At 45.5% G+C, this 25387-nt stretch overlaps 1 protein-coding gene across 1 annotated transcript in view; it reads left to right on the top strand.

Annotated features, from left to right (window-relative positions):
- Positions 1-4976: 4976 nt before the first annotated feature.
- The window catches only part of wnt10a (wingless-type MMTV integration site family, member 10a), a 21921-nt gene continuing 1510 nt past the window's right edge, over positions 4977-25387 (top strand). The window contains exons 1-3 of the mRNA XM_008293522.1: positions 4977-5045; positions 6455-6720; positions 12790-13163. Coding sequence (XP_008291744.1) covers positions 4987-5045; positions 6455-6720; positions 12790-13163 — 699 coding nt within the window. The 5' untranslated portion in view covers positions 4977-4986. The remainder of the gene's footprint in view (positions 5046-6454; positions 6721-12789; positions 13164-25387) is intronic.

Here is a 25387-nt window from a genome sequence, read left to right as displayed (position 1 = left end):
CACTGAAAACATGGTGCCACAACTCGACCGACTCTGCGCTCTCAAAGTAACGTCTGGACTAAATAAAAAAAATATGCAGAAGCTTCCATAAATCTTTTTGGTATATTAAAGGTGTCTTTAATGATCTTGGTGAAACTGTCCAGACGTGTTGAGACGTGAAGCCCTGAACTCAGCGCGAGGTGCCACTTCATGTTCACTTACCTCAACTTGAACCTGGTTTTAAATCAATGAACCTGTATTAATTACAGTTTAAATCACACACAGTAATAAGATGATGCAAGTACCAAGATTTTATGTCTATTAAAATAATAACTACAACTAAAAAGGCTTAAAGTTATTATTATTATTATTATTTAAATGAGCGCATTTGATTTTATGGATGCATTTAATGAAGAGGCTGAACAGGTCCCTTGAGTTACTTTTTAAGAGCGTGTCCTCGGCTCGATGAATAACTTGATGTATCTGGTTTACTTAAGCAGCACCAACCTACAGAATGTAAACAGCGTGCCAGCGTTCTGCTGCCTGCAGACTTTCTCCTGAAGCTAAACTACTAATTACTGGCGATAGCTTCACATGTAGCACACAGACGTAGGAGCAGAACTGATCTTCCCATTTAATCCTGGGTTCAGTGACTTCTCAAAAATGTCAAACTATAGCTTTAAAACGTATTGATTGTATATCATATAGGAACCAAATGGTTTTCCTGCTCGGCTCATGTGCTCTGCTGGGGGAGCGCCTGTGGTCTCATTATGCTTCTACACTGCTGGAACACGCTGGCACTGATGTGCTCAGCATGGGTTTTATTTTAAAAGGAAATCTTAATTTGTAGGTTGTTTTGTACAGCAAGTACAAACTCTGCAGTTGTTTTAGAGCAAAATCATCATTTTAAATGTAGAGCTATTTGCTTCACTTTCAACAAATAATTTGGACGGAGACGTTCTGGAGAGTCTGGCTTTGATGTAAATGTGAGCGCACGGTAGTCGGTTCAGGTCGGTGGAAAACAAGCTGCCATGGTGCTAGAGGCCGTCTGCCGAAGGCCTCGCTGCGTTTCGACTTTCGCAACTCACCAACGAAAGATTCTAAAACTGGATTCCTCAAGAAAACAAACAGAAGAAGCGTTCAGTTGAAATCCTATATTTCCATATATTTCCCTGTTGTGGTAAATCACGGCCGCTCCGTCGCACTAAAAGTTAACAATCTGATTGCACAAGACCATAAACGATATATTCATGAATGCCGTATGACCTCATGTGTTTACATGGCACTCGCCACCAGACTGTGAAACTCAGCTCAGTCGTGTCTCTCCCTGCAGGACAATAAAGATTCAGCTGAACCAGACACAGAAAACACAGGCGCTGTTGGAGAACTCTGTGTTTTAGTTTATTATTGAATTAAATGTCCGGCAGCCTCATATTTCACGTAGCTGAAGAAGTGAAAGTGAGCAGATAGAAATAATAAAATGATGCATGTCTTTTAGGGTCGACAGGAAAATCACGTTAAAACAAAACAGAAAACCTTCAGGAGCAGGACTGGGAGCTGTGGAATGAAGCTGGCACGAGCGTTTGACAAAAACAAAGTCTTTATGTCTCTTGACACCAGACTGGAGCTGAACTGGGAGCAGCGCTGAGATGTTTCCCACATCGGCTTTAATGAACGTGAGCGAGCGCTGCTGAAGGCTGAAGGTGTCGGCATGTGTGCGTGAGAGAGACGCAGAGAGGTCGACCGATTAGACAGAAACAGGGGAAGGAGGAGAAAAACACAGAACGGGAGAACAGGACCGAGTCTTTGGCAAACAGCTCCGGTCCAGATGTGGAAGTCGTCTGAGTTCTATTCCTGCGTGTTGGTGAGCTGAGCACCATGAATATGGAACAGCACCGCTGCCTGCCGGGACCTTCGCTTGTCGTTCACATGTTGAGAAACGGACCTCACAGTCATCATCCCTGACATGTTGAGCAAATATTAGTGCTTGAATAAAAACAGGTGGCCGCTGTAGCTGCTAATGATATTTGCTTAAAGTCCCTCTCTGGTCACTGACTGAAGCCCTGAAGAACGTTTCTGAGCATCATTTACATGTTTTGTTCCATGAAACGAATCCCTTCAGGTCCTGAAACGGGACCGATGTAACTCCAGACTGGTGCCGGCTTCAGAATATGCAGATCTATGAAGCCCCGCCTCTGTCTCCGCCCACATCCTCCACCGATCGCTGCAGCTCAGCACACCAGCTCACCTATGACTCTGTAAAGCTTCTCTGCAGCGACACAACAACACCGGAGGGATTCAGCTGTACATGACCAGAAATGCTGAAGAAGAAGAAGAAGAATAGGAGACACCTCTGAGCTGACAGGTTCTGTTCCTGGATCTGAGTTCCTGAGTGTCCAGGTGGAGATGCTCCTCCGTGGGGCTGACGTTGCTCATCATGTGTCTTCCAGCATATAATAAACCTCCACATGGACACGCTAACAGGGTGAAAAACCAACGTGCTATTCACCAGAGGGGGTCTTTAAACCTCCATGACTCAGTCGTACAGAAACAATCTGAGGCCAGCGACACTCGATCTGAGCCAGAATTTAACAATTAACTGAGTCATTATAATAACCAGTGATGCGTCACACTCCTGAACTCCTGATCTCTTACTTTTTATTTGCTGTGTCACCAGTTCTGCACTGACTCAGGAATTCAGAACGTTTTACTCAACTTACAGTCAGCTAGTCGTTACCGGGTGGAGACTTCTGAAGTCTTGACATAATTTTAACATCATAATTTAGTTTAAAACAAAAATTCTAAGTCTGAACTGTATCATCAAATGTTTTTCATCTCATAATTTCAAATATATTTTTTTGCTAACTGCAGGCATTTTAATTTCATCTCCCTTCTCTGAACAGAACACAAGCAGCCCCGCCGACACCGTCTCATAACTGGTGTTAGTTTGTAGTTCATGCTGTAATTAAAACTGCAGTAAAGGATCTCTGCCGCTGCTTTGATTGAGGAGGGGGTTCATGCATCAGCCGTGTTTACAAAGACCTGTGATTCAGAGAGTCCCGCTACCATCAGTCACACTGTGAGTCAGAGACACCCGGAGACCCTGATGACAGCCGGCAACACATCCTGCTGTCGAGCTGGAGTCACAGCCACTAAACCTCTGAGTCTACCAGCCATCCAGCCCTCCTCACAAGTCTTGAAATAATTAAGCACAAAAAGTTGCCGTCGCTGCCAGATCTCCCAGATCAGGGAGCTGTGATAAATCCCTCTGGGAGAAAATTTGATGTGGGATTGTTTTCCTGATCTTCTAAATTTGTGTATGGCAACTTAATTGCGTCTGAGCGCTGAACTGGTGTAGTGTTTTACTACTCTGGTGACTCCATGCTGGCAGAGGGCTCGGCTCCCCCTGCGCCGGTGGGGGGAAGCCTTTTTATTTGTGGTTTCTGAATCTTTATTCTAAGCTACTCATAAAGCACCAAGATGAGTGATATCATGTGGTCTTCATCAACAAGGGAGCTTTTTTGTTATACTTTATGGCCGTTTAAACGGAAAGATTAAAGAGCGTGACACAGACGCACAGTTCCAACAACCTCTCGTTTCTTCTTCTTCACATCCACAGAAACTTTGCAGAACCTGTGGGACACGAACATTTTGTGCAGCTTTCAAAAAGTTCTGCAAGATGCTCCCTAAAGAAAGGACCTGCATCTATTACAGAGCAAACAGGACAGCTTCACAGATGAGCCTGAGAAACCGAGAGGGTTGGTTGGCTCTGCTGGAAAATGATCTGCTGTAGACAGGAGTCACCAGGCAGGGAGGGTCTAACCACATTAGGCTGCTGATTGTATTAGGGGAAGTGAATATCAGGCATCACTGACCCACACCAGCTCTACAAGTCAGGATATCTCAGCGCCTCCTGCTTTCATGTTGTTTTTGTTCATACGTTCTCAGTGAGTCTCTTCATAGAAGTCAGACAGAAAACCTGCGTCCTGTAAACTATGTAGAAAACTAATCCTGATCGGACTATTTCAGCACGTCTGAGTGATTAAACTGAGTAGTTGTCGGCTCATGCTGTCAGTGCAGGACACTGGATGGAAAATGTTCCATAAACTGAGAATAAAACACAAAAAATCATCTCATTTTTTAAATATTACAGCTTATAGACTCATCCTGTTCATCTGTCCGCCTCCTAAATTTAACACAAAAACTAATGTTGATGAACCTGAAAGTTTTTCCTTTCAGCCAAACTCCCTCTCCTCCTCTTCCTCCTCCTCCTCCTCCTCCTCACCACCGTCCTCCTGCCCAGCATCGCTCCTCCGACTGGGTCGCACCGTTCCGCCTCGCACAGGGCGCAGGCTAAGTGTTTTTGGTTTCCTTATCTTCAGGGATCTCTATCCTGCTTTAACGAGCCACTTGACCTCCCTCGGCGCTCTCCTACTCCCGGAGTGACGCAAAAAAAGAAAGAAAAAAAAAGTGGGCTGGCGGAGCGCTAAGTGCAGCAGTTTGGAGGCTGTGGGTGCGCTCAGAAACATCTCCGCTCCAGCAGAGTCCACGCAGAGCGCCTATAGGTGCAGCCTCTCCCTCTCCCTCTCTGTCGGATGTTAAACGAACACCTTGTTGGCGGAGGTACCGGCATGTGCGCGGATGTGCTTAAGAGGGAAAACACTGAGTTCTGCTCACACTTGTAGCAGCCTCCTTCATTCAGGGAGTTGGGGAGGTTGATGAAACTTTTTCCTGAATGAGTAATCCCGCCGCTGGCTGGCGCATCTGGATCCAGGAGCTGTCAAGTCCAGCGCGCAAAGTTTTCAGCTGGACCTGGTCTGACCCTCTGCTTCTATCTTTTTTTATTATTATTTAATTTTTCTTTTTTTGTATTCCTAAACTTTGAGGCGGAATATTTGGAATTTGTTTGAATCAAACTCTCCTCTTTTAATTTTTAATTTTAATTTTTTAAATAACTTTTTAAAGTCTTTTTATTTTGTTTTTTTTTTCTAATCGAAAGGCTCAAACATGGACTCATTCCTCAGAATAACGTGCATCTTGGTGGTTTTCTGTCTCTTGGATAAAAGGTGAGTTCAATTCATAAGAAGTGACTGAATTCAAAGTGCAGTAAAGTTTCTATCTGTGCTGCTTCAGTACAGATAAAAACATTTTAATCAACTTTAACTGAAGTGATCTGATGAAGGATTTGTTCAGTAATTTACAGTATTTATGCTGATGTGTCCTTAAAGCTGATATGAGCAAGAATCTATTTTTATTTTTTATTTTATTTACAATTTGATGATCTGACAGATGATCTGCCTCCTTCACTCACCAACAAAGTGTCCACTGACAAAATAAAATTAAGAACAAATATAAAAAGTTTGCTTTTGTAGAAGACGCTGGTTGAACTTGTTTAAATTGTCAGAGCAGGAAACACAACAGGTAGCAGCACAAACCAAACTGGATTCAAAGTGCAGCAACCAGCACAACATTTAACGTCGCTGCAAGTCGTCCCCTAAAAGCCCAGTTCTGCTCCGTCCGGCACCAGGTGTTGGTGAAGTTTTAAGCCTGGTTCTGTGACTGAAACTTGCAGAATTTAACACGTGTTGACGAAACCAGCAGTATGCAAAGCAGAGCGTGCGTGTGTCGGTAGCTCTTCCCTACACCTGGGGATCGGTGTGTGCATGTCGGGATGTGCTGGAGCATGTGCGTACGAGGACGTGTGCGCGTTTGCCTGGAACTATGCGTGGCCCTCAGTGCATGTCGTGTGTTTGGTCGTGACGAGGCCGAAAAAGCAAAGCTGGACACCTTGCAGCTGTGGGCCGTCAGCCTGCGACTGTTTCTCTGTGAAGCAGCAGAAGAGCCGAGGCCGCTGTCAGCTGAATTACTGGTGTTCACATGATTGATTTGCAACAGAAGCATCAGACGGTTGAGTTCAGAGACACACCTTACAGCTAATAAGAAGTGATCTGCTAAAGTATTTCCTCTAGAGGTTTTATGAGGCGGGTAAGTTTTTTTTTTTTTATCTGTCTGTATCTGAAAAGGTTTCTAAAACAATCAGCCAATGAAGGACGGTCAGGAGACTGGACTGGAGCGATATGAACATGGCGGGCAAATGGTTTTCTGCCCACATTTCATTTCCTTTTTATTCACTGTCAATACGCGTTTATTTTGATATTTCTGATTTTGGCAGCAGCTTTGCTCCATCCTAAACTGAATCAAGCTAGAAACCCAGAGGAGCAGATCTGAGAGCTGCCCTCTAACCGCCAGCATCTGGAGAAGTTTCTTTTTAAGTGTGAACCCACAGTTTGTGTATTTTTGAGGTTTTACAGGAATCGACTGTGCTGGGGACCATCAGGGCATCTTTTTGGTGCTGTGGGAACCGAGCCCTGGGGAGACACCCAAGAAACAACAACAGACACATTACAGGCTTCTGCGACTAAAACAAAGATCTGAGCTGCTCTCGACAATAACATGACCTCTATTCCTCATGCAGGGCAGACTCCAACGAAATCTTGGGCCTGAAGCTCCCCAACATTGACCCGATCCTGAACGCCAACACGGTGTGTCTGACACTGCCAGGCTTGACACGGCGCCAGCTGGAGGTGTGCATGCGTAACCCAGATGTGACAGCCTCAGCAATCCAGGGAATCCAGATTGCCATCCATGAGTGCCAGCACCAGTTCAGAGGGCACCGCTGGAACTGCTCCAGTCTGGAGACGAGAAATAAAATACCCTACGACAGCATCGTCTTCAAAAGAGGTCAGTTTGGCGCTCACCGTCTATGAACTCTGTGTTTCTGCCACTTCTGGCATTTTGCATCTCAAATGCAAAAGTTTCCAACTTTCAAAAGTTACACAACCCCCACGACAGGAAGTGAAGCCGACACGTTTGGTCTAAAAGGCTAAATGACTTTAAAGGAGGCGGTTCAGTGGAGGTGAAATGTCACCACAGGCAAAAGTTCTGCCTTCAAACAGACTGTGATTTCCTCCTTAAACACACTTCAATGGACAACCTTGAAAGGATGAGCTTAAGAAGATTATCTGCCACAGAGATACAAAAGGTTCTGAACAAGAGTTAATATAATTCTTTCAAACACGACCATACAAAGAGATCATTTTCCCCACAGATACAGTTCATCAATGCCATCTCACAAGGCGTCCTCCCAGCGCCCGGTTATCTCTAGTCACCAGCAGATTGGTTTCTGCTTTCCAACAAACTTCGTGTAGCTTTTCAATAACCCATACAAAAGAGCAGGTAACTTCAAAGTCAGTTAGTCACCTCCAGATTACCAAACCTCATGCAGATCAGTTTTCTCTGATGCTTTGTAGTGCGTGGAGCTTTGCAAGCCAGCCACAAAGGATGAAAGCGGATCTTCAGAGTTGGGAAGACTTCAGATGGTCTCATCCCGGTTATTGACTGGAAAAGGCATCAATTTCTTAGTAGGCTGAGCACCTGGATAGACGGAACAACACGCAGCAGGGTCGGTAGTTTGAGTCTTGACTTTAATTGGCTTTCATTTATTTTATTCTTTCCTGTCGGGATTTGCTGTAATTAATTTTCTCCGTGAAGGTTGAGTCAGCAGTTTTAATCCGGTGCAGCTTTAGTTAAATTCACTGAACATCTCCTCACAGTCTGCGGGCTCTGCGTCTCGTACACGGCCCTGGCTCAGACAGATCCCCACGACACTGTGTCCAGGCAGGTTCACGCTCATGCACGGGGAGGTCAGGGGCAACGGGAGGGACGGCAAACCCGGCACATCAATCTAAATATCACAGCTTCCTCTAGAATCACCTCTCTGCAGCACAACCAGGAAGCTTTAGTCTTCTCTCTGCAGTGGAAGCTAAAGCCCCTCTCTAACTAACTCCAGTCTGCGCTTACACACCTCTGGTCTTACTTTCACTCCTCACTGACTCATTGAAAGGCTGTTTGTCATTATTAGCAGAGGCAGTTGCTGGTTGTCTGGCATCCCCGGTTTGCCCCGGGTGCAGAAACTCAAAACCACTGACATAAACAAGCTCTTTAAATCGGATGATTCATCTGTTACATGTTGATGCGATCCTCTCTACAGAAGCTCAGAAATGGATGCGAGTTAGCGTTCTGCAGCCATCATCGCATGTGGCTACCGCAGAGCAGGGCAGCGCTCTGAATGAGAAACATTTGCAGAGACGGATTAGATGGAGTTTTGGAGATTAACAGAAGTTTTCAGCGCAACTTCCCATAGAAAATAAATGAGAGTGTCACACAAGGCTTACGCGAACCAAACTGGTATTTTCGTTTTACAAATCATGTGGCTGAAACAACAAGTTTATCTGCGGTTTTTAAAAGCTTGTGCAGCACAAAATCATTCCAACAAAACAGATTTAGTTGAAAGACTCTGTTGCTGGAACTTCGCCCAATCAGATGTTCTTTGCAGAGCTTCCTCCAGCCCCACATCGGACGTCCTAAAAAGTTTTTCAGCGGGCTGTCAGGTGCTCTCCACGTTTGTTTCGGTGTCTAATTTTACTGCATCAGATGCTGCTCGGATCCTCTCCGGCTCTGCCACGGATCTCTCTCTGATAACTTTAATGGGCCGAGCTCATCCCTGGTTAGCCTGCATTAAAAACTAGGCTAAAGAGGACGCCAGGCAAGACGTGGATAGACAGAAATAGGAGAATTGGTCCCTCTCTTTCTGTCTTTCTGTCTCCCTCTCCTTCTCTGTCGCTGTGTCTGCGTCCTCCCTCGCCGGGCTGCTCCTAATGCTTTTACTTCCCTTGCCAGTGCAAGTGCTTGTGAATTTGCTCTCAGCACTTTCCCAACTCTCGGCGGCAAAAGCATAAACCTGTTTAGTCGGTTTCTGTAACACAAAGTGACAGTTTCCTTTGAATCTTTAATTCATTTTGCCACTTCCTCTGCCATCAGTTCAGCCGGGCGTGCCGCAGCCGGTGAATTATTTGTTAGATTGATTTGTTCCCAGTCTTCCGGGGGGCTGCGTTGCGGATCCCGGCTCAGAGCAGGGCAGGAGCTAAAACAGGCTCTCTATGTAGGAGGATGTGCCTAAGTGCCATCCCTCGCTCCTCTCCCAACTTGTGTGGGTCAAGGTGGCCGGGTGGAGGAGGGAGGCAGGTCCAGAGTGAGCCGCTCAGATCATACATGAAGTCTCTGAGTTTACGGGTGTTTCTTTCTGGTATAAAAACAAACATATATTTGCTCTGAATGAGACGTTAAACGTGGAGACAGCTGGTTTAAATGATTCTACAACGTCCGTGGATCAAATGACCGCTTGTCCCGAAGGAGCGAGCCGAGGCCAGAAACTGTGAGGACTGTGGCTAGTGGACATAAAGCTGTCAGGTGGCCAGAAACACGAGTCCAGATGAGCGTTGCTTCATCGCGCTGGTCTGCTCACGTGCTCACCTCCTAACGTTTAGAAGTACCGACGCATCGGCAGCGAAATGTAGGCAAAGTAGTAAAAGTACCGGTTTGGTCACCTTCACTCGTCGACTGTGTGAAATCATTAATAATTAATAAAAGTGAAGCGCGTGTGTGTGTGTGTGTGTGTGTGTGTGTGTGTCAGCTGCTGCAGGTGGAGCCACTTTGGACGACTTTATACGCCGTGTTTTATACAGATTCAGATTTATTGTTAACAGTAAGGTGCAAAAAATATTAAAACGTTGTAAACAACTATGTACAACATAAAGGAAAAAGATGAAATTAAACAATAAGCACAGTGTGTGTTGCACAGAGGCAGCTGCATAAGAGCAGCATTAGGATAAAGAGGCGTTTGTGGCTCTGACAGCAGCTGGACAGAAGCTGTGTCTATTAGTGACTACATTTAAAGGCTCCTCACGATTAGCAGAACAGGAAGGAGAATGTTTAGCAAATCTGTTTCCTCTGATCTTTGATTTTGGTGAGATGTTGGATCATTCAAGCATTTATTGAAATGATTATATGAGAGAAGTTTAGAGGAAAAAAAATCATTATTTGATGGAGCTGCTCAGAAACCACGAGTTGTGTTTTCAAAGTTTGTGATATTATCCATCGTATGAAATCTAAATCTCAAAAGGAACTAAAGCTCTGGAATAGATGCATGAATTAAAAAGCACCGTGTTTTAAAATGTGGAGTTAGAAAGTATGTACTTAGTTACTTTCTACCAGGGACAAGGATCAAACTGCATGTATGTAAAGTTAGAAGCTGTAAACTGGTGCAGCACAACAATCCCAGTGAACCAGTAAGAACAATGTTTTGAGACAAACTTTTATATTTGGTTGATTTCAGATGGAAGAATCGTGTGAAAGGGAGTTTTATTAGTTTTGCCATGTGCACAGCTAATTAAAAGCAAAGCATAGCAGTGGCCATATGTGACAATAACGCAGAAGTTCTCTAAAGTCTGAGTTTGTAGGAACTTCTTTCTGTCTCCTGCTGAATGGAGTTTTTTTTTTTTTCTGACTTTTTATGAGGCTGCCACTGGGTTCAGCATGGCAGCAAACGCTACACCAGATATCACCAAAAAAACAAAACGGTATCAAGTTCATTTCAAATATCTAAATAAGGAAGTAACATCAAACAGCGCGAGCAGAAGTGTTCCACTTAATAGCTTTTTATGTGACTCCATCAAGCAGCCTGAATCATTTCCCTCCTCGAGTACGGCGCTATAAACCCCTAAGTGGTTTCTTTTCATGTTTCCTTTACAAGTTTCCATTATAATCCTCACTGTTTCTGGACCAGCGAGTGAGTGCCGGTGGGACGGCTTTGGTAGAACCGGAGGGCACCTTCACAGGCAGTAAGCTGAGATCTAACAACAAACAGCGTGGAGAGCAGGCGGGTCTGTCGCACTTCAACCGTCAATATTCACGGATTCCACAATTGGACATGGGCTGTTTTTTATTTCTGGTCACAGACAGATATCAGCGTGGACTGTACCAGTGTGTGTGAGCATGTTTGTGTTTCCAGAGCTCTGCTATAACATTAGTCTTATGAGCTACAGATCAGTCACGGTGGAGTCGCCCTCGTTACATGCCGCTTAGACGTGCCATCATGGAGAAGGAAAGGGGTGTGTTCAGGCAGAGGCGCTCGGTCACATGTTGTATGCAGACATTACATGCACGCAATCATTTCACCACGTCTCTGCAGTCTGGAGTGATTACAAGGCAAAAAGCCGCAGCATGTCATAATCAGACCCTCTTAGCTAAACACGTGTACGTTTGGTGGTAACGTTTCATCACCATGCATAAAACGATAAAAAACAGAAACACAAAAAGCAATAAAATGATTAAGCAGCAGCCCTCAGCCAGGAGGACAAGCTAGCACCCAATCTGCTGATCGACCTCCAACAATGAAGTCAAAGACGTTTTCTACCTTCTCATCATGTCCATGCGGGCCGTTCTATAAGCTGGGAGACATAACGTGAGTAAAAGAGGCAGTCAGCACCATGGCCGAGCAGTTTCAAGCTAAAACTGCACCAAAGACAGAAAACTATGGACTCAGAGGTTTCATCAGGTGCAGAGCAGACCCAAGGAACTGCTCCTGTCTGGATGCAGGGTGCGATTTTCTGGATCATTATTGTTTTTGGGAAAGGATTTCTGTCTTGAACACGGTTGGCTGAATTCGTCCACCTTGCAAACGCGTGGCAGAGCAGTAACCAGCGTTTGATGGGTGAGCTGGTGTGCTCGAGCTGCTTTGGGGTGAGTGAAGAGAGAGGAAGTCGTAGAGTTACATCTCAGCCATTTCAAGATGGAAAGGGATTGTTTTCATGCAAAAAACATCTCCTAAATACACAAGTTGTGTATGAACGATGAGCAGAGATCAAACGAGAGGCAGGTATACGGGCCAGAACCAGATCCAATGTGATTCAGCCGGGCCGTGGTCCACAGTGATCCAGAACAATAGTTTACCTAAACAGCTGAATATGTTGTCTGTGAGCGGTAGGACAGACAGAAGGAGGCTCAGCCCTGTTTAGTCACAGTGAGCGAGTCCCCGGTGAGGCTCTGATGGGAGTGGTGGAGCTCTGCTCATGTTCAGCTGCTCCACGGAGACCAAGTACGCAAGTGTTTGGAACACTTAATAGCTATTGTCCCAGATGTTTCCTCTTGTTTTATGAGCGCTCGCCTGTGTGCGTATAAACGTGTGAATAAACTGTTCAGTACATTACTGATCTTGTATAAAATAACGAGTGCAGACTCACAAAGCCCCGTCACACATGTTGCTGTGACAAGTTCGTCTGAATTTGAGTTGCAGGCAAAGGAAACTTCAGGTTGCATCCGAAACGTTTACAACTTTAATGAGGGGAATAAAAGAGCCTTGTTGCTGTTTATGACGCTGTTCTGGGTAAAAAATAGGAAATGTGCACTAAAAGAACATCCTTGCAAGCTGCATCTTTGTCACAGACGAGTGATCGTGGATTACCATCAAGTAAATTTCATCTTCCATCCGCATGTAGCCGCTAATCCGCTCATTCAGCTGACAGGTTCATGACACGTATGCATCGGTATGTTCAGCCTGCAGGTCACTGAAATCCTACAGAAAAACTCCATCTTACAGTGAAACACTTGTGATGTTTCTACAGCAGCTTCTTGAGAACTCAGTGGCTCGTTGCCATACGCTGACATGGTCCTCACATCAACTCTTGTTTATGTCAGTTTGCATAAAGCGATAAAACATGTTGTCAGTTCAGAGTGTAAATCCATCGACCTGTTGGCTTCTAGCTGGAAGCTTGTCATGGATCAACCTTTGAAGCTGAGTGCTGTCACCCTCTGTTCAACATGTCCCAGGCTTTCATTTCCCAAACCCTGATGGTGACACTTCTAACAATCTTACTATCTAACAGCGCCGGCGTACTCTGCCTCTGCCTGCAGGTTTCAGAGAGAGCGCCTTCGCGTACGCCATCGCAGCAGCAGGTGTGGTGCACGCCGTGGCCAACGCCTGCTCCATGGGCAAACTGAAAGCATGCGGCTGCGACGAGAAGCGGCGCGGGGACGAGGAGGCCTTCCGCATCAAGCTGCACCGCCTGCAGCTGGAGGCCATCCACCGAGGGAAGGGCATGGTGCACGGCGTCATGGAGCACTTCCCCGCCGACCTGCCGGGGCCCCAGGACTCCTGGGAGTGGGGCGGCTGCAGCCCCGACGTGGAGTTCGGAGAGAAGTTCTCGCGGGACTTCCTGGATGCCCGTGAGACCTACAAGGACATCCACGCTCGCATGAGGCTGCATAACAATAGAGTCGGCAGGCAGGTGAGTGCAAAGCGACAGGATGGGTGTGTTTTTGGTTCCCTAATGTGCATCCGAGCTGCACTGCGCTGCAAGTTTCACCACTTCAGACACACGGTTTACCACATGTCACATTATGTTGCCATGTTCAGCATGTTTTAAGTCCAGGATCTGTCATCAATACAGGATCAGACTATGACTGGGGTTTTCCTTAACGTGAGAGAGCCGTGGATACGTCACATTTTGCTTTTTAGATGTGTCACCACCTAATGTGTGGCTGCTGTTGTGGCAGCTGTACCGGGCAGGAATAAGCGCTTCATAGCTGCGATATGGTGAAGCTTTCTCAGAGCCTGACCCTCCTCTGGATACAGCTGAGCACAATCAGTGATGTAACCAGGAGGCTGCGGTAGCATCACAGGGTAGCATCACCTCCAGAAAGGAGGTTTAAGAACATACACACGAATCTGTTTCAGTTATTTCTGCATATTTATGTTGGTTATGACTGAGAAGTACACAGTTACCTCAGCTTCGCCGGGCTTATTATTATATTAGTCATTTTATTCTGCTGGACTATAGCTTTATTTAAATCGTCAGGATTTACGTCCTCATTATAAAAACTTTTATCACGTTTCAGTTCAGACGTGTCGATCATATCTGTCATTGTTACGCTGAGCATTTCTGCAGGGACTGTGTGTGTGTGTGTGTGTGTGTGTGTGTGTGTGTTTCACTGCTCTACAGTTAAAGTCTTGCAAAATAAAAACAAGGAGTTTCTTGTTCGACAACAATGTGAATCAATTCAAAGGCTCTTATAGCACTAAGCACCAGATTATAAGATTTCTAAGATATTATAATTGTAATTATACGATGTTTAAAGTGCAGACGGTAAACTGGAGAAGTTTTTAAAAAAACGTTGGGGAGCTTCATACAAAGCAACAGGAGCAGCTTTGGGCTAAATATAATTTATTTTTTTAATTAGAACATTTAACCGGTGGATGATCTTATAATCGGCTTCATCAGCAGCTGAGTTGATTTGTTTTTATTATTTATTCATACGGGTTCGTATGTTTTTGGAATTGTTGAAATTTGTTTTCACAACAGATCAGAGTCCAGATTTGAGCAACATCAGTTCCTAAGAAAAAACCAACAAAGGTTTAATAATATTGTTTCATAGCAGTACGTTGGTGTCTAGTCTGATCTGGAGGGTTGGATCAGCCTTTTAGCCTCCACAGAGCCGAGCAGAGAGGAGAGCTGTCTGCTGAGGTGGGAATTCACAACATGACTTCCTTTATGTCCGAGCACACAGCTGTAGGATCACCTTCATGTAACAAGCTGTGATTGTGATGAAAATGTTGTATATTTAAAATAAAAAAATAAGTTCACTTCAGCACTGGTTGATGATGGAATTAAGTGCAGTTTAAATGTTTCGAATGTTATTTTTGGAGTTTTCATTAAGTTACTCGGATAAAGACACCAACGGATGAACATAAAACCAAAACGTACAGGTCCAGTAGTGCTGCACTGTTTCCTTGTTTTGTTGCTTCCTCGTGGAAACATTTTGCCTGTTTCTGAATATTTAAAACATTTACAAATGATCCACTGGCTGTCAGACAGAGAGAGTTGTCTCTATAGATGATCTGTGTTGTTATGATTGTGTTCCTGTTCTGGGTATCGGTCCAGTTAGAGTCGGACCAGTCAGGATGTGAAGGAGCATCTCTGCTGCTGAGAAGTGGGCTCTCCCAGTCCCCACATGGGCTGACGAGCATTTCCATATTATTTGTTCTGTTCTAGTAGTAGCTACATAACAGCTGTGATATTAAACATTCAGTTTGTGGCTGTTTGTGGTGTTTATGTCGGGTTACAAGTTCCTGTATTTTATAAACTTGGTGTAATTTGCTGATATTGTTTTTTCGTAGCTGACTAGTTCCAAAGGTTTTGGCCTCGGGCCGTTGGAGAGAGCGATGTAAATGACGGTGATAAGCCTTGGCAACGCGCAGCGCTGTGGTGGAGCAGTGACAAGGAGCAACCGTAAATTGCTCATTGTTCCCTGTTTCCTCCTGAGTAATTTGGGCTTGTATCTTTTCATCAGTTTACTTCTGGTTTCCTTGATTATGCAGACAAAACACAAATGTGGAGCGCGTCAGCCCAACTCAACAACAGCTGGCCTCCCGTAGCTGCTGCCACGGCACAAACAGTCGTGGACGCAGAGCCGGTGACATAAATTCCAATCAGTGCGGTGGACGTGGGAGTAAACACAGGTGGCGGCTGACGCGACGCGAGTGGAGCTCCAGTTATTTTGCCAAGGAACCAGAATCATTTGTCTTTTGGGTCTTTGTTGTTTGAGTGTAGTATGAAACTCAGTGACATGCAGGTCACAGTTTGCTCACACGGAGGTTGTTTTGAATCCGTCTGCTGAACCTCTCGAGGCTTCACCATGTTTAGAGGTTTTGGGGCTGCAGGCTGACGTACTCTGTCTCACAGGAAACACATCCCCGGTTTGTCTGGTTTCTCTCTGTCAGTCTGTGGTTTTGCAGCAGTGTGTGTTATCGAAACACAGCTTAAATACTGGATTATCAGAAAAAGACAAGATCTAAATAAGTATGCGTACCATTTGAATCAATCAAAAGGTTTCATTTATCTACAGCCTCCCTGTACCAGCGACATGTGGAGATGGTCATATATCATTGTCACTGACTAAATAACACCTCTGACTGCCACACGATGACACAGACAATAATTACCTTATTAGCCTGATATTCAAGGGCTGCTTTTCTTATACAGCAGGCATAACCTAAATTACACGTGACACATGATCTTATTACATAATTACTGTAGAAGCCAGTTGGTGAAAGGCAGGCAATGAAAGACATCCCCGCTCGTCTTTGAACAGCTGACAGGATCACCGCGGCGTCGCTGAGAGTCGATGTTTAGCTTGTGTTTTGGCCACGAGTGTGTTTGGCAGCGTCGCTGTTTGGTGTTTGTTAAGAAAAATACATTAGCTAACAGGATGCGTCGTAAATTTGTCAAGATCTGATACGCAAGACAAGATATGGAAACCACCTTTTCATGTCGAAGTGACTGGTGAAAAAAAAACAGGAATCAAAGAGTGAGTTCAGCGGGACGCTGCCATGTCGAGGAGGCCAACCTTCAGAGGCACAAACAAAATACTGGCAGCACTCAGTGAATGGAAATGATATAATTTCATAACTTTTTTGACATTGAAGCAAAGTTTCTTGAATCAAGCCGGTTCCAAACTTTGGGAACGGCAGCGGCAGCTCAAAGGAAAACAAACTGAAACTGGCACGACTTCGTTTCATTTGAATTTACAGTTTTCATCTTTCCAGAGGCTAAGTATCGGCTCTCAGGTTACTCACAATAAATTTTGTTTTCAGTGTGCCAGGCTGAAAACCTTTAGCCGAAGCAGCAGAGGCATCTATCGACCGACTCACTGACTCACGTTTATCAGCTTAATCAATGAGACTGATCCTCATGTTCAGAGGATACCGTGGTTATGAGCAGCAGTGGAGGAGAATCCATGCTGTGGTGCTGAACTGCAATCTGGGCTTAATGGCTTTAAATCAGTAGAATAGGTGACCGGCTGGGAGCTTCTCAAAGGGCCTGACTGGTTCTAGGCTGTCCCCGTCTGAAGATCACTGCCCAGATGGATGTAAGACACAGAGGCAGTGTCTGGTCGGAGAAGGAAAAGATCAGAGAGAAAGAGAAACCAAAAAAATGGGGAGGTGTTCGGTGGGGATGGAGGAGCGAGAGGATGAGGCAGAGACTGAGCTCATGAGTCACTGTCGCGCTGTTTCTGTAAAACACCATCCGATGACTTCAAGCGCTATAGAAAGGCCCGGCAGAACCCGGCAGAACCCGGCAGAACCCGCAGAGACCTCGCGCACACAAACACGCATGCATGTGCACACACGACCCCTATCAAACACAACACACTGACAGGTGGGGCCTCACAGTAATGCCTACCCTTCCACTGTCTTTCCTCCCACCGGCCCACTGCTGCCACCTCCCTCCTCCTGCCCCTCTCCCCTCCTTTCACAGAAGTAGTCTTTAAGCAGAGGAATGCAGTGGTTTTTTAGCGGGGTGTGCATGTCGCCTCATGCCCACCCCAGGGTTCTCACGACGTCCCGTCTTGTTTTTAGCCCTAATTAGTGGCTGCTGGCAGTTTGGAAACAGATGTTTAAAACCCTGCAAAAGATTTTAGACTTCAAACACCGGGGCGGAAAGTAGAAAGAGATTCGCCCTTCCTTCCCTCCCCTCTTCCCCCTCTCCTGCTCTGCCTCCTCCAGCTTCACTGGAGCAGGCTGCAGAAATAATCCCGTACAGTCGGCGAACAAGAAACGCATCTGAAGTGATGTCACCACAATATGAACACTGTGCACATGTAGAGTCCAGGCTGGACCTGCTGCTCTTCATACTGAACAATATAAAATACTATTCAGAGTCATTAGAGGAGGACAAGACGAGAGGTTGTTTGTTTTTATTTACAGATTCTCAGCATTGGTTTTGTATTTCGTGGCTGTTTTTAGATCAACTTTAATTCTGATGCAAACACACACAATGCAATGTTGTTATTTTCCAGTAGACCAAAGGAATAAATGCTACTGTTCAGCAGTCAGGACGTGTTTAAAGCAGCTGCTTCTGACATGAAAACATCAGCAGGCAGTAAATTTCTCAGATACTTTTTTTCCTTCCTTTCCTCCTTGAGCATTCTTATCTATCGCTTAAAGAGCAGCGCACCTCAAAACAAATGCTTGGCACGCTTCCTTGTGTTCATGTTGCAGAGCTTAGAGCCATGCTGAGGTTCTGTTGAATCCTGCCTGTTCATTAGGCAGGTGGTGACAGTGCTGGCTATGCAACAGTCTGCTGTGTTACTGGCAAGCGTCGTCTGGTAATTACAATTTACCATCAGGGCCTGACTGCAGGGGAGTAAGGAGAGACGGTGTGCAGCGCTTCAGGAAGGAAACGATGCATTTCAACTCCTTTTTTTTATTAAAAATATGCACACTTGGCAGCTCACAGTTCGATGCTGGTAAACAACCTTTGAGACAGCTGCCCAGACGCTCTCCAAACCTTCGTCAGTAGTTCTATTCAGAGTGACTCCTGGAGACCTTCAGCAGCACCTGAGTGGAGCTGCAGGTGCAGCACCGTGTAGCAGACTGCCCTTCAGCACAGTTTGGCTTCAAAGTTGGCAGTTAGAGCATCCAGATCATCCCTAATGTGATGCATTTCAGGCCAAGATGGAATATGCAGGGTATGGTTCCAAGTGGGACTTAAAGCAGATCCTTCAGATCTCAGGGGATTGCTCTAAGGTGGGAAATGCCTGAGTAAATATGGCGCAACAGTTGGCCTCGACCCACACCTCCGTTAGCTGCACTGTTAGATCAGGAGGCCCGAGAGGCCGGTTCTGTACTATAACTGAATATAGTGGCAAAGGGAAGAGTTGGTGATTAGATCCAACCAGCCGCCCTCAGATCGGATCTGGACCGGTGAAGTTGATGTTTTCAAGCAATGAGAGACGTACTTTGTGCACATCAAGGGTTAACGCTGAGCACTGAACACACAGATTTATTTAAGTCATGATGAATCTGAGCAGCACCCCTTCTAGGTTCATCCAAACCAGCCATAATGGGACTCCTAGATCCTTTAATGGCTAATTTAACCCTTGAGCGATAATATACTGCTCTGGAGAGGCCGTTCGCATTAATTCATTGACTCAGAACCCACACGAAAAGCTCCGTGTGTTTGATCATAAATAGAAACACTAGTGCGGGGTTAGTCCGGTGCTCCTCGGAGGCCGATTCTTGTCATCAGTGGTGCGCAGAGCATTCCTGAGTCCTGACAGTACGGAGGCAGCGCATTTGATCTGACCTAATACACACCGATTCACGCACACACACACACATGCATTACGCACATTAACTCACACCCACTCGAGTCTCTTTCTTTTTCACTCGCTCACACACATCAGTGCACACGGAGGCAAGCGCTTCATACAGCTCAGCAGGTGGAAGTGCTTATGTTGGTAATAACATTTTATTAGAGTCTCCAAATGAGAGCTGTGGACATTGTGTGCAATTAACAGTGAGTAAATACTACACACACACACACACACACACACACACACACACACGCGCGTTCTGATGCAGCAGAGCTCTCGCTGTATACTGCAGATATGCATTTGCGCAGTAATTGCATGTCATTGTGTTTGCTGCGTGTGTGTGTTTGTCTGCGTACGCTTAACTGTTCTTTTGAAGCAAGGCGTTTGATTTGTTTAAAGTGATGTCTGGGTTTAATGTGTTGCTGTGGGATTTGTTTGTGTGCTTTGATATCGCCTCGGCTTTCTGCTCGGCTTTAAACGTCCTTCAGTAGATTCCCTTTGAACTGACGCACACAAGGCAGCGTGCAGACTAGTTGGCTGTTTATCTGCGAGAAAGGGTCGATCGTGGGACACACAGGCCTTAGATTAGGATTTTCCCAAATGTGGTTAGCGGTGATGACACAGGGATTGGCCAATTATTAAATTCAAAGCGCCCAACCAAACAGGGAGTAAGGCTGCAGTCTTACCGGTGCGGCGTAACTGCTTCTGACTGGCAGTGAAGTCCTGAACTGATGCACGTCCACACGGTGAGCAGACTGAGCTGCTGGCACACAGACTGCTGTGCAGAAAGTCAGGTTTAACATTAACATTGAGAAGAAAAAGAGATCCTCCTGCTTGCATACAGATTGATTAAAAGAGCACAATCACGATGCATTTATCCCACAAAAGGAAAGAAGCTTCAAGCACAGATTACCACTTTGACCAGACGCTGTGCTGGTGTGTGTGTCACGCCGCAGGACTTTCACCGCGCTGCATCACCAACGGCTTCATTACCACTGAGTCAATATTGACTGAGCCAGATCTCCATATTCAGTGAGGATGACAAAGTGGGTTTAACGTGAGGCTCAGAGGAGTGTGGTAACACTTCACCTTTGGCACACTGCAGCGCCGGATCACAGTATGTGTTGTGACAGGGCAGCAACAGGCAAGAGCATGCAGGAGCTGAAAAAGTGCCCTATTAACTCTGTATGAAAAAATATCACCGTAATTATTGACTATTGTTGAACAGACGAGAAGAATGTGGGACCATCGCGCTCTTTAAGGTTTGTTATGATGCAGAGCAATAGAAACCAGCATTAGACACGACGTCGTCCTGGTTTTCTGGTGAAATTCTGGTCACACGTCGCCGCCGTGTCTTTGTGTCGTCGTGTTTAAAACATACGCTGTTACCTTCTGCTTTTACCTAATGAATGTGCTCTGACCCACACTCAGAGTCACGCTGTGGTGACGAGGCTCTGATCTCCAGTTTACTTCATCCACTCCTACTCATTGCACAGTAGTCTGCTTGTACTTTTCCCTGGCCTACTGTATTATGTAGCCTGCAGTCTTAGTCTGCCACCAACATGTCGTATTTGATCTCCGTCTGGGGTTGTTTTATAGATGCCTCTGTCTACTCTCTGAGCCAATTAAAACTTGCCAGATGTTTGTTTCTAACTATGGTCCGCCATTGACTTAAAAGCAATTACATCTCTGCAGTGTATGTGCAGCGTAAGTGGCAAAGTGTACGTCATGAAGCAGCAGATCTGAACCGGTTTCCAGCCTGACGTCCGGTAGGCCACGCTGTCACATGTTAATATTTAATGCAGATAACGCTCCGTCTGCACAACAAAGAATTGAAACCGGAGAATGCAATGAGCTGCATGATATGGCGACTTCAAAACCATCAGCTGCTTTTCCTTTGGCTAACACAGTGACCTAGTTTAGTCACCCCTAAGCCCGGCTCGAGTCTGGTTCAACTAAGATCGACAGTATTTGTGATCATCCCATCTGACAAGACAATCAGTGACAACAGGTCAGACGGGACGGTGATCTAATCTCTATGGCTGATGGCAGCAGGCTGTGATGACTGAACCTAGATAGAGTATCAGCTGGATGGACAGGTGATTTATGATAACACACACACACACACACACAACCACACACACACACACACACACACACAAGCAGCCTTTGTGTATCAAACAGTGTTGGGACAGCAAAGAGATAATCCAGAGATCGTCCCCTCCTCCTGTCAGGCCCTTTTCCTCTCCCTTCCCCGTCACTTTTGAATTTACTGTACTTCGATCCGGCGCCCCTCCTCCACCTCCTGCGAGTCCTCGGGGTTGAATTTCAGGCTCTACCAATAAATCATTCCATCAGTTTTCTTCCTGTTTTCACTGTAGGTGTCTATACGGTAAACACAGAGGCTGCTGTTTTGCTGCTCTCTCTCTCAGCCATAGCCCCAGGTAGGCATGAGGAGGAACAGAAGAAAACCAGAAAATCACAAGCTTTCATCTGATCATCAATCAGCCACTCTGATTCTAAATCTGGAAAAACTACAGTCGAGATGTTTTGAAGGCAGACTGGAAGTGCGTTACGGCGGTTTGTTGGTTTCAGGCCGTCATCGTCTAAAAATAGGATAAAACAAGCAGCTCACGTTGTCATTGTTTCAGTGCTTCCTATAATCCTGGAAACAACAGAATCCCTCTGAGTGAAACCACCAGAATAAACAAAGGAAAAACCATTATGTGCAATTTTTTGGAATTTTTGTCAGATTTTAGATGATTAATTTGAAAATGCAGCATTTCTGATGTTAGGTAACTCTTTGTCTTTACTTGTACAAAATGTTCTTAAGTCTTTTGTGGGATGAATCAGCGCTCCACATATCACACTGACAGACCACTTCTACTGCAGCAAGAGCAGACAGCTTCCCTATTTCCTATTACCTGCTCAGGGTCTGAACTCTACCTGCTTCGCCTTTCATCTAAACGCCAACAGACTATTTGACATTTCTACACACACAAAGCACATTTCACCCGCAGTTATTTTCTTTTGTTGAGGTTTTACAAGCTTGCAAACTTTTTTTTTCCTTGTAGCTCCGCCCAGTCAGAGCGCCGGCTGTGCAACGCTGTGCTTAATGAATAAATAGACCCTGCAAAAGAAGCCCTTTGATGGCGCATTGGTGGTAAACTTTAAATCGAGCGCTATTTCCCCGTAAATCCCAACAATTGTTGCAAGTCACCAATTTTTAAAAGTTTCAGCTGAGCAGGAAAACGAAGCTGTAAACCTAAATTGCTGCGTCTGACAGAATAAATCACATTTAAACGATGCAGCGTTGTTGTTTTGTAGCGAGCATATTTCATACAAAACCAACTCTGCACTACATCATGTTTGAGACGAGCTCGTACCGTCGCTCTGAACCAGATGCTGCTGTGAGTGTGTGGCCCTTTGCAGACGGGGGATCGTTGAGTTTTCTGGCTCGTCAGTCTCTTGTCGCTGTTACGTCAGTTCTCCTCATTGCTTCATACAGACGTATATCCACGAAAGTGACGCAAAGAGACACGGTGTGCACGTAATATATGTCAAAGGCATGAGATCAGACCGTACAGTAAGAGTCAAGGAGTGACCAATAAGCAAAAGACTATAAGCTAAGAGCCAGCTCGTCAAGCTGTCCAAATAACCTATAATAGCTCAAAATCAATAGTATTTACTGATGGTACCACAAAGACGACTGAAGTGCCTGTCAGGAAGGGGTTTATGCTGCATTCTGCTCATGGATGTCGTAGAGTCGTTCCTACTGCATGTATGAGGAGCCTGAAAGCACTTATCGGCTAATTAGTTATTAGACTCCAGACACAAAGAGGTGTTTGGGGTTTGTGATGTTCAGATTATTTTCTAGCCGCTCCTTTTCCAGTGTCTGAACAGGATACGTGCTGTTAGGCCAGCGGGCATCGTGTCTAGGTTGTAGTTACACGGTGTGGCCACTACGTCGCCCAGCGCCGCTCCTCACAGACCGACTTGGCTGCAGTCTAGAGTTCAGATATGGAAGCCAGACAGGCTGTGAGCTGATGAGCAGCGACTCTGAAGACGCCACCGTCTCAGTGAGAATATTTCCACGTGCAGCAGGAAGATGTTTCGTCTTCTTAAACTACTTCCCTCTCACACACATCTACAGATATTTTGTTTGCTGTCGTCCATAACCCCCAAGAACAATTTCAGATTTTTTCCCGTGCAGTTGCATATCTAGCTGTAGTTAGAACTAACACTCTCCAGCAGCTTCTGGTTGCTCTACCGTTCTTTGAAATGCCTGAGCCTGCTGTGAGCGCACCATCAAACAGTAGCAATGTGGATGCAATTATGACTCCTGGGTCAGTTTGTCTCTTTAAGGTTTAAGTGGGTTGGAGCGTTTCATGATTACAGACCTTGCTGTGTGTTTAAGGCCAGCACGTTTGTGATTCTGGGGTTGCCGCTGCCCCTATGTAAAAAACTGAAGCAGAAGCTGCAATCTGAACTCAGTGCAAGTGCTGTCTGAGCTATTACAGTGTTGTTTACTATGAAGCCGTGCAGCCCCTCGTGTCTCCTCACCGCTGATCACAGCTTCTTCAAACTTTCCTTTCAACACTCTCAACAACAGTGGAGCTGTGTTTATCCAAAAAGCACGCGTCCAAGTCACTTTCTATTATCCTGACATGCAACGATGCAAAGGCTGGAGATATTCTGCATTCTTTTGCAAAATTGTTATAATAAACCACTGAGATGCTTTTCAAGCTGCAGCGTCCGTGGCTCTAACGTTTCATTTTCTCAAATGCTCTGCATCACCGGCAGGTCGGATGCCTGACGGGAGGACGAACACGTGTCCAAACAGAAACGCACATTTACTGTAGACTGCAGAGGTTTGTCTAAATAAGTAAGAACACATCAGTCACACATTCAGGACGCATCGTCTCTCCCGCTTCACTGGTTTTGTTACACTGACCAGCTATTTTTATTGTTATTATTTTATTCTATTAATCCTTTTGACGGTATGAGGGATCACTTCAGCTGTGCCTTTGTGGAAAACAGGACTGTTTCCTTTTGCTTTGCATTTCACATGTTCATTGTGGACAGATGAGTCAAGTGTCGCTCCTTTCCTCGGTAAACCCACACAGCGCAGCATGATACATCACGTCACGCAAACAACAAACGCTTTGGGCTGTTTGGCAGAAACAGAACGAAAAGGCAGGAAATCCAAAGTTTGACGCTGGTCCTATTGGCTGAAGCTGAGTTGAGTAAAGCGTGGTTAATGGGATTGTCACCAGAAAGGTCTCTCCCTGATGTAGATGTTTGTGCTTCTGGTCCTACACCAAGCCTTGTTCACATGTTCATATGTAATTTTTTTAGAAGTTAGAAGACTTTTCATGAGTGAAATAAACAAAGGTGTGGCTGAGAATTTGCATCTTTGAACTAACAACAATCTCACAAACAGGTCAAACACAGAACAGACCAGAAGAATCCCGTCTGCTCTCAGGGTTTGGATCATTTTTCTTCTTCAATATCGGTTTCCAGCTGGAGCACATTTGGCTGAATTACTCCTAAATTACAACTTTGTGTTGTGTTCATAGTGTTTTAGCAGAGCCCCAGACGAGCTGGTGTGCTCGAGCTGCCATGAGTGGGGGGGGTGTACTATGTGGATTGCATGCTAGAGGAAGCAAGAGTGTAGAGCAGGGATCTCCAGCTCCGGTCCTGGTGAGCTCCTGTCCTGCAGGTTTTAGATGTTTCTGTGCTGCAGCAGACCTGAGTCACATGAATGGATCTCCAGCAGCTTCTTGTCAAGTTCTGCACAAGCCTGTTGATGATCCATTCATGTGATTATTCAGGTGTGCTGCAGGACAGGAGCTCACCAGGACCGGAGCTGGAGATCCCTGGTGTGGAGCCACATTTAAGCCGTTTTAAGGTCGGAGGAGAGCATGTAGACGGAACAAGAACTTCCACATGTGTAGCTCTGATGAGGTTTTGGGGGTAAATAAACAGCTGGAGAGGAACTTAATGGATGCGACGCTAATTAATAATAGAGAAGTTTTGACTGATTTCGAAACAGGGAGCAGAATCTTTTTCAGAGAGTTTCTCACGGGAAAATTTCCGCAGACACGCACGTATCACCGTGTACATAAAACTATAAAAACACACACACAAAAACAACTGGTTGTCCCCGTCGGTCATACCTGTACGTCTGCCAAGTTCCTCTCATTGTGCATGAAGCAAAAAACTATGTGGATGGGGTTCATATTTCTCCTGTGTGATAATGATTACCCTTATTGCAAGCATATGTGTTGAATGTCTTTAATTGTGCGAATGTCCAGCCCTGTGTGTGTGTGTGTGTGTGTGTGTGTGTGTGTGT

The sequence above is a fragment of the Stegastes partitus genome, unplaced genomic scaffold (assembly GCF_000690725.1).
Source record: "Stegastes partitus isolate 25-593 unplaced genomic scaffold, Stegastes_partitus-1.0.2 Scaffold890, whole genome shotgun sequence".
Lineage (NCBI taxonomy): Eukaryota > Metazoa > Chordata > Actinopteri > Pomacentridae > Stegastes > Stegastes partitus.
This window is presented reverse-complemented; position numbering and strand designations above follow the sequence as displayed.